At 38.1% G+C, this 9,877-nt stretch overlaps 1 protein-coding gene across 1 annotated transcript; it reads right to left on the reverse strand.

Moving 5' to 3' along the window:
- Positions 1-5,480: 5,480 nt before the first annotated feature.
- GPX8 (glutathione peroxidase 8 (putative)) lies at positions 5,481-9,628 on the reverse strand. The gene is made up of 3 exons (XM_083883807.1): positions 9,388-9,628; positions 8,529-8,790; positions 5,481-6,604 (listed from the first exon to the last, which is right to left on the reverse strand). Exons 1-3 carry the CDS (start codon positions 9,592-9,594, stop codon positions 6,441-6,443), a joined length of 633 nt encoding a protein of 210 aa, XP_083739933.1. The 5' UTR covers positions 9,595-9,628; the 3' UTR covers positions 5,481-6,440.
- Positions 9,629-9,877: the final 249 nt, after the last annotated feature.

The following is a 9,877-nucleotide window of genomic DNA, read 5'->3' on the forward strand; positions in this document are numbered from 1 at the left end:
CTGATTTTGAAAAAAAAAAAAAAAAAAACCACCCAAAAACAAACAAAAAAACCCCACCCACAACATGTAATTTTTATTCTTTTCTATTAATCCTTATGACACTTTCTTAAGTGTAGTATCTGCAATGTCAGGAAAAACACAAGTTATGGTCAAATGACATCTGTTCAGGGGAGGAAACAAAAACACCTTTGGGCTTCTCTCCTGGTGCACTAGAGGGACTGCTTACTCTTTAAAAGCAAAAGTTACATGACTGGGTTGAAGGGATTTGCAGAGCTCTCTTTTCATGGGCAATGCAAACCCAGTTACCTACACTTAGAGGGTGGTAAATGATAAAGGACACAACAAAAATTTCACAAGTACAGTAGGAACCTAGGTAGGAAACTTATTAATCACAAAAATCATTGCTGAACAGTAACCAATAGGTAATATACAGGCAACCTGTGTCTTAAGGAGTTGACATAAATCACAAAACCAGGCAAGACTGTAACAAGCAGACTGATGGGGTGGGAAGTGAAGGTGTTGGTGGGATTGACCATACTGGAAAACAGTGAGGCAGGAGATAAGCAGTATGCTATTAGATATGACAGTATAGAAATGTAATCTCTAGCATGCTGAGAATGTTGCTTCAACATATGTATTTTGTGTAAGTGATCTCTTAGGGAGAAGCCACATTGCTGAAGAGACTGAGCTCTGGGAAATGAAACTTTGGGTTTGATGGTGAAGGGGAACTAATGGCCAAAACTGAAGAGAATGTAACAGTCTGGCAGTGCATGTTAGCTGGCTGTTGTCCCTGATGTGTCCACAGCTGCTAGCTGCACTCCATATTGTTTCATTCAAAAGCATCACGGAAAACTCAGAGGTGGCCTCCTTTTGCTGTGGAACAAGAAGAACTCAATTAGCCAGTACTTTCTGTGGCTGCTAACAGCAGCACCACTCAAGGAAGTAAATGTTTTATGTTTTGTTTTGTATCGAGTTAAGATTTATTTTGAGTGATTTAAGACCAATTCTGAAGGAACAAAGTGAAGGCTCCAAATACAATATTAATTGGCTTTTATACAAAGTGTCTAACTCAGTACCTCCTTTCCAGTGTGACTTCAAAGGACTTTCAATCAAAATGGATGTTGGAGGTGAAAATTTTGCCTCCATCCAGACTAAATTCATAAGCTTCAGTCCTGAAACCTTTGTTTGTTCTCCATTAGGTGGCTGTAAATAGAGGTATGCTGCAGCTTGTAACCTACAGGTAAGTTGGACTATAGAGTAACCAAGGATAATTCTAATTTCAAAACGAAATTGACTACACTGAATTAGACTCTGGGCTCAGCTAGACTAAGGGCAGGGTTTCAACAGTGGCCATAAGTAAATGTCCCAGAGAAAAGCACTGAAGTAAGTGTATATGATACAAATTAAGCAATGAGGGTAACTGGTATTTCTACCAGTTATATTCCACACTACACTGGCATTCCTACAACTAAGACAAGAACCTGTTTGCAGCACTATCCAGTTCCTTTTGGACAGTCTGGGAACTCCACACAGGGTTTATACTATTGCTCTTACTCTGCTGTTCCTGAGACAGACACTTACCTGTGACATTCATTTCTTGACACTTAATACTGTTTGAACTTGTATATATGCATGCATGAAACATGAACCTTAAAACAGGTGAATAATGCTGAATTTAAGTAAAAAATAACGGATGTTTCCAGGCATGTTATTTCAGGAGGCATCTCCCTGGTAAGGACTCTGTGTCTGGCAGGCAGTGTATTGCTAGTTGACTGCTGTACCCAACACAGCAGTCACTGCTGCACTGTCACCAGCTACAGGGCTGGCTCACCTCTGTTCAAGGCAATTTCTTTGGAAGATGCTGGGATTCATGCAGAAATTCATGCAGGTGGTGCGACTGTGTGTGATGGGACGGCAGTGTATGTTGGCTGCTTGAAATTCTGACAGCAGCTAACATGCAGCTGCTCTCTTTTCCCACATACCTTGGTCATCAAAACGGAGAGCTGCTACTTTCGTGTAAGAAACCTTTTTGTTTCTCCTCATTATTGCTTTCTTTGTCAGGCAAGTCAAGTAGTATCTTATATTTCCATTATTCTAACAACAGTGAGAATTTTTGATTGATTTAGACTCCGGCGTCCATCTATTTTTCAGATACCAAGGTAATAGGAAGTTTTAAAATACTTGAAACAGGTAAATAATTCAAATATTTTTAAAAAAATTAAGCTCTTGGGAGCTTTTTTAAAGCAAGAGCAGCACAGTTAAAAACTTCTTAAAAACTTAAACCCACAAATTTTAAGTATGCTTTTAATTTTTTAATAGTAATATTTGGCAAATTAAGCCTGATTTTTTTGAGAGGGTTTTTTTTTTGTTTGCTTGTTTGGGTTTTTTTTTTGAGTAATTAGAGTTCTCAATAACTTAGTCACTTTCATTAACTTCCTAAATACTATATCTGAGAAATAATTGCCTTTCCATTCTATGTGATTTTAAAAGTCAGCCTTAGTTTTTTTCCTCTCTCATTGGTTCTCTGAATAATTTAATTTGTTAACATTAATGCATTAAAACAACTGCACATAGTCTCACCAATCACACAGTGTGACCAGGACACAGCACTATACTTGGAAGAATAAAGGCTGGAAGCACATTGATCTTTTTGATTTGTGTCATTGAGCTTCTGTCAAACGTGCTGCCTCAGCCAACAGGGTTAATTTTATCTTCATCCTGGCACTTTAGGCATCTACAGAGTGCTAAAGGAAGTCTTTACTGTTACTTGTTTTATTCTAGGTGCTGCTGTATATGCCTTGGACAGTGAAGAGCAAGAGCACTAGTGCTGGTGAAGGTGTCACAGCCATCCCACTGCTGTGTGTGGTGATTAGGCAGTGTATTGTTGGTTAGCTGTTCCCCACACACCAGCAACTGACTACACTGTCAGATTAGCACATCACTGTCCAGACAAGGATATAAACACTGATACTATGAATATCTCATGGGTCCCTAGCTGGTCCAGTGCCTGCCTGGTTCCCCTGAATGAAGGGAGTTCTGCTAGGTTATGCAGACTGGGTGAATGCAGGGTTTAAAATAAAGTGTAACTGAGAGTATAGAAGTAATTGTAGTTGTATTTCATGCAGTTATATAGCTACCCCAACTGGTTTTTAAACAATCTACTGAATTATGTAAATATTAAGTAACAGTTTCAGGTTTGAATCCTATGTGAGTATGTTTCTCTTACAACACTAAATGTTTGCAGGAACATTGATGTATTGGCTCACCAAGCAAATATTTTACTTGAATTTACAGGAACATGGACTACTGGTGACTGAAATGGATTTAGAATATTTTCACTCCCAGGCAACTTCTTGGAAAGAGGAGCTCACAGTTAAATGGTATTTGTTTGAGAAAATAAGGATATGTCAGACCTAAGGAGTGAAGGAAGCTTGAGACGGGAATGAAGGGTTAGGATGAAAGATGCAATAGGTTATGCTCAAGTGGAAATAAAACAACTATAACACTCATGGACTGACCTTTGTTTAAGCATCATAGGAGGGTAGTGTAATCTTAAATTGGGGGGATTATTCAAGATCCAAGAAATAAGTTTGAATCTGTTTAAAATGTTGGCGTTTGTATTTTTAGATGCTATATTTTAAATTAACTATAAGTGGATATTTATATAGACATTCATTCACACTACTTTCTTGGCTTTTGACTATAAATAAATGTTTGTTTCTGTAACAGTATTCTGACTTTCATTTTATTTATTTGCCTTTCCAAATTTGTGTAGATTTGGCCATTAAAGATGCTTTGGTTTCACCAGATAATTGGTAACATACTTTTAACAAAGGAGTGATTAGTTTATCAATGGATAAATATTATAATATTTATATTATATTGGAAGAGCTGGCATGTCTCATGAGGTATAAATAATACAAACACACTGAGTTTTTGTTAAGGAGGAATGTTAATTTTTTGAGGAATGTTAATTAACAGTAAATTTTGAAAAACTTAAACTGTGTATAATCAGGACTGAACAGTACCTATACCAAAATTTCTTCAGAAGATGGTTGTAGTGCATTGTGACAAAATTGTGGAAGGAGAAGTTCCATGACTGTTTTCTCAGACAAAATCTTCTTTTTCTGGACTCTGGAGTGCATATGATTCAGGAAGCTGTGAGTTAAATAATTCTGTCCACTTGTTTGCTAATATCACATGCTATTTCTGAATACCAGGAAAGACACTTGATCTTAATACTGGCATTGAGATATTCAAGATTATATCGTGTCCTCTTAAAAACAACCTGAGCTTTAGTGAGTGAGTCATAAACAAGGTATACTTTTTTTTCCCTCCTGATCACTTTCAAAAAAGGAAATCACACCGCACTGTTTATCTTGAGTGCTTTAAGGACCCAGGTGAAATTTCCCATTTCCCATACACTGAATAATCCTCAAGACTAAAACAGGCTCTTTTTTTTTTTTTTTTTTGAGGGGGGGGCTTCCATTAACAACGCCAAACATTTCTTTACACCTACCCTTTTTTATTCAGTGATACAAAAACCAGGGAGCTTTGGTGGTTCACATGAATGGACATGCGTGTTTTAGTCTTGTTCATTTTCAAGGTAAGATATCCACCTTTTATGGGCAAAACATTGTGTCCTGCCATTTAGTTCCATGGACCATTGACTGCTCCCGGTGAGGGGGGAGGGTCCATATCTCAGCTGCCTTTCTGCTCCATCAAAGCAGCAGACATAGGACAAAATCACCTGACGTGTCCCACTATGTGTTCTCACACTGCACATGCAGTAGGAGACACGAGTAAAAGACAGGACCTCAACATAAGAACAGGCACTGTCTTGACAGATTTGATGTGGAATCTTGCAGGATAATGGCAGACAGTGAATGCAAAGGCTGGTCTAAACTATCAGCAGCAGGCTTGTTTGGTCTAATGAGACTTCTGCATAGTCCTTAAATGGGCTGTGAAATTTTAAGTGGATGAAATTGTCATGCATTAAGTTTGAGTTCCTTTTCAAAAATATGTTTGTCATTATTGAGAGTGACTTTTTAATCTTCTACATCAGTACCAGGACTCAATCTTCATAGATTATTTTTTCATTAAATTCTTGATGAATTCAATAAATAAATGAAAAGACTCCCTCTTTTTTAAAAATTGCCTTTGAATTTCTCATCTTTTTTATAAAGCTGAGTGGCTGTCTTTACTGGGAAAAGTTTTGAAGCACTTTAGGTATTTTCAATCAGTGTTAGTCTTATGAGAGAACAGCACTAATTCTACCCATCCTTTTCATATTGAAAACTCTACTGAGACACAGGTTTTTCTCTTTTCTGTTATCTCAGCCCTCCTTCAAGACATGGACAGCTGAAGTGAGGTTTCTTACTTGTTTACTAACTCCTCTCATTCAAACAGATAAATCAAAACACTTGGCTTTTTGTAATACAAGGGTGGAACAGAACTGGAAATGGGTTGGCAGTTACTTGCAGGACTGGGGACATTGCAAGGTGAGAAGAGTGGGGCTTGACCCATGAGCCTGCATCCCCTTCTTCTACCTCTACTTGAAAATTGCCATTTTATTCTAGAGATGAGAGGTAGACAGGTGGCTGGGGAGCATTGTTTTGGACTGTCTCAGAAAGATGTCTGTTAGAGTGCCAAGCTTTTGATTTTTGTTGCCCCTTGAATCCCTCTGTAAAGAACCATGAATATTTACACAGGCCCTGCCTTCATCCAGGTCAGAAGAGAAGGAATCCAGCAGGAGAGGAGTTCACATCTGAGGCACTGTACTGCAGCATGAATGTATGAATACTTGAAAGATGTTGTAAAACTAAAATGTAAAATGATCAAAATATGCAGCAAGCAAGCAAAATTTTTTTTAATTTTTTTTTTTACTGCTTTTAATAATTTTTTTCTATGTACAATTTTTTGCCGCAGGCAGCTTCACAGTTCAGTAGTCTTCCTTGAGAAGATATTGCAAAGCTGGTATCTTCAGTTACATTTATGTCTAGAAACCCTGCTATTGATGTCTCTGGGTCCCATACGTTTCATAAAAGGGCAATTATGGGTTAATGGAATATAAAATCTCTTTGTTACTGGTAGATGGGGGAAAAAAAACCTGTGTAAATACTGAGTAACTTATCAATAAACCTTCTTTCTAACTATCTACCTGCTGGTGACAATTTTAATTAGCTGTTGTCAGCAATTCAGAAAAAGAAATCATAAACCCCTTATGCAAATTGATGATCCCTCCCTGCCAGGTACTGAGTGCCTTGCCGTGGCAGTGACCTCAGTCATTCCAGAGGCCACTGCAGGAGCCAATCCATAATTAACAGACAAATTGCAAACAGCAATGCTAAAGAGTAGCAAAATCCCCTGATGATTTAGCTTCTAGCAACATTTCCCAGGAATGTAGAAAGGCTGTATACCCACGGTGTTGAATGGCCTTTTCAGAGGTCTTCTCTTTTCTTCATGATAATCTGCCTAATTAATGATGTTACTTCTGGTTTGATACTTTCTATTGGTTCTTCAGGTCTCCAGAATTTCACAACTTTACCCTCAGGGCTGACAAGGTACTTCCAGAAATTCCATCGAGGCTCTTTCTTTGAAGAATCTGTAAGGATGAAATCAGATAATTTTAATGACTTACACCTGGAATTTTCTCCAGGCCCCACACTGAGTCTTTGACTATTTAGGCCGAGGTAATCCCACCATATTCTTTGCTGGTAGTCTGGGCATAGATTTACTGATTGCTGCCAATGATCTGAAAAGCTGGAAGTCAATGATGCCCCCCCCTTCCTGTGAAACTGCTAAAAGAGTTCCCACTTTTGCTATGCCATACTTCCTAGGGAAGAGGATACAAGGGCTGCATATTTATTCAGGGAATACCCAGTTTTATATCAGTTTTGGGAAGTGAGATGGGAGCAGAAAGTTGTACTGGTGATGGCTTGATTAGGCTGCTTTCACAAAAAGTTCCAGTAGATTTTGACTGGAGGACACTTGTTGGGTTGGGAATGGTGCTGAACCCTGAACTGGTTTTTTGAAGCAATGGATTGAAGTTTGGCACCACACTTATACTGCAAGTGGACTAATTTTGCACTAGATTATCAGAGAGTGCTGTTGCAATCCTGTTGCCATCCTGTAGTCACAGGCACAAAAGGGTGGTGTGAACATTGCATGACGTTCAGCCTTCTCATTGTCAAAACAGCAACATGAAGAAAACAGGTACTTTAATTTAAAATGCAAAGGAATTTAATGTGAAACACAGGAAGAGAAAAACTTTATTTCAGAATATTGAAGTACCAGATGATCTTTCTCCTTCTTGTGGGTGAACAGTATGTCAAATAAGAAAATGATGAGTAAATTTTTTTTCTTTATAGGTATCAATGTTTAACACTGATATTTAGAATCTGGATTTATCACTCACTGCAAGTGCCTTTGTGCTCTAATCTCTTGTATAAAGAACTGAGAGAAAACACTCAATAATTCCACTGGACATCTGGCAACTCAGGGCGATAAAGTTACCTGAGGTTTTTAGTAGCATTCCTAAGAGGAGGTAGGAACAAACAGTTACAATGACAGTGGTGACCACTTAAATGATTACTCAATAAAAACAATTTTCAAGTACAAAGGAGGTATCATAGGGCACATGGCACAATGGTGTTCTGGGAAAGTTTTCATTTAGATATTGAAATAGTTCTCTGAGAAGAGGCAGTATGAGAGAGTGAAATCGACTGAAGGCAAGGAAATGGGCTTTCTGCTACTTTATTTTCTGGGTAAAATGGTGTGATAGAAGAAAAGGTTTATGTTTAAGCTATTTTTTATTTCATATTTCTATGTGGTTCAAAACCTGGTCAAAACTCAGGAAAATTCAGAGAGGTTTTCAAGTTGGCTTTGAGTTTATGAGATCTTTGGTCAACTCAAGGGAGAGAGCATTTCATTTGCTTGTCAGAATAAGAGGTTCTAAGTCTGTAAATGCTCCCTGTATTCATGCAGGATTTTGCAGGCTAGGCCCTGAAGTTCACATGACAAATTAATACAAATCAGTGGTTATATATAACTAGTACCTGTAAACCTGCCTTACAATACAGTTTACATAAAGGTGTACATAGGACCCAGCTAAAAATCTCATCTGAATTTGTTTATATAAAATCTTCCAGTAATTTTCTGACCCTCATAACGGCTTTTTTTGTCCATAAGAAAAGTCTTTTTTAAAATAAAAATCACATACTTTGGAATGGGATTTTGTAGGTGGGAGTATCTAGCTCTAGCATTTTTAACAAAATGGATGTTTCTACCTGGGCTGGTCAGAGTAGGCTGTTTTTATAAATCGTGAGGAGAAACTATTGTTTTCAGGATACAATTCTTTTGCCCATATTTTTGATATCCAAATTGAAATGACAGTAATTGTATGCTAAGTGCCTGCTTCTCTCTGTAGTTTATGAAGACTTCAATGTTTCCTGACAAAAACACGCAGCCTGGATTCAATGAGAGTACCATGGTTACAGGCAGCCTGATACAAAAAATAAAAGAGTTACCTATTAGAAATTTAAAGGCGGGATCTGCTTCTGATCCTAGGATCTTGATTTTGCGGAAAACAGGGAATGTTACTCCATAGTTTCCTTTGGCAAAAGATTCTATTTCCTGGCTTGAACCAGGCTCTGATTCTCCGAACTGGTTGCAGGGAAACGCCAGCACAGTGAAGTGGGAGGGACCAAACTCTCTGTGCAGCTCTTGCAGTGCGATGTAATTTTTCTCTGTGTATTGGCAGTAACTGGCCACGTTTACAACCAAAGTTGCCTTCAGAAAAATAAAGTTAGAATAGTAAGGAAAAAGCCCGTAGACGTTGTAGAGGTCACAATTAAATATTAAAATGGCATTTCTCATTATCATGATGGTTCCTGTCAGAAGGCTAAAAGTAATCTGATAATTATTTCATTAAAACAGATAAAGATGAAAGTAGCTGAAGATATTTACTTTCAGACAATTTGTTGTAAAAATACAGTAAACTGATAAACTTAATCTTACAGCTCTGTTTAAATATAAGCATTTTAAAAAGCAGATATTTAGGACATGCACTAAAATCGTATTTACTAGATAAACTTCCAAAATCCAACCCCAAATTCCAAACTAAGATTAAAATCCAGCAGTTTGCCTGTTAGGCTGTATTGGTCTATGCTAAATAATATAATTTATTTTCTTGATTTACTAGATCTAATACTTGATTCTGGAGCAGGCCTATATAAAATAAATTTTCTCCAGCTTCTGGTATGAGAACAGGAATTTAGCACAAATTTAGCACAAAACCTCCCGTAACTGAACCTTTTATTTACCTAGAAACAGACACACTTTTTGTCAATATGGATTCAAGACAGAAAAAGCGAAATAATAACTTACTTTCCCTCTGTACTTCTCCAAGGAAACGATCCTTCCTCGCGAATCCTTGACTTCAAAAGAATAGAAGTCTTTGCTTTTATGTTTAAAAAACTTGAGTTGCAGCAGGCAGAGAATGGTGGTGCACAAAACCATTGACAGGAAGACAACAAAGACCCTGGCTTTGGGCACCGAGTATTTCAGAGGATAACTAGTTGAGAGAGGATCCATTTTTGAAATCTTTGGAGAGCAGCTTGGGCAGGCCTGGAATGTTGAAGGAGGAGCTGAAACATGAGACTCTGAGCTCAGACCGGAAAGAACGAGCTGCTCATTTTTGCTCCTGTCGCAAAACAGCTGCTACAAATCAGAGTGCCTGCTGTGCTCCTGAACTCCTGTGTAAAGAGCACCGGGACCCTTCGGGAGGTGGAACAGGGAAGGCAAGAGGGGGAAGAAATGAATGAAAAGGCTGTAATTATCACCTAAGGAGGCTGGTTGCTCTGTAGGATAACTGGCC

Source organism: Zosterops lateralis (genome assembly GCF_965231275.1).
Source record: "Zosterops lateralis genome assembly, chromosome: Z".
NCBI lineage: Eukaryota > Metazoa > Chordata > Aves > Passeriformes > Zosteropidae > Zosterops > Zosterops lateralis.

Coding starts and splice junctions, on each gene's coding strand:
- GPX8 (XM_083883807.1), bottom strand. CDS start 9,594: ATGGATCCTCTCTCAACTAGTTATCCTCTGAAATACTCGGTGCCCAAA. Junction 8,791..9,387: donor TGGAGAAGTACAGAGGGAAA/GTAAGTTATTAT, acceptor ATTTTTCTGAAG/GCAACTTTGGTTGTAAACGT. Junction 6,605..8,528: donor CGCCTTTAAATTTCTAATAG/GTAACTCTTTTA, acceptor TCATCCTTACAG/ATTCTTCAAAGAAAGAGCCT.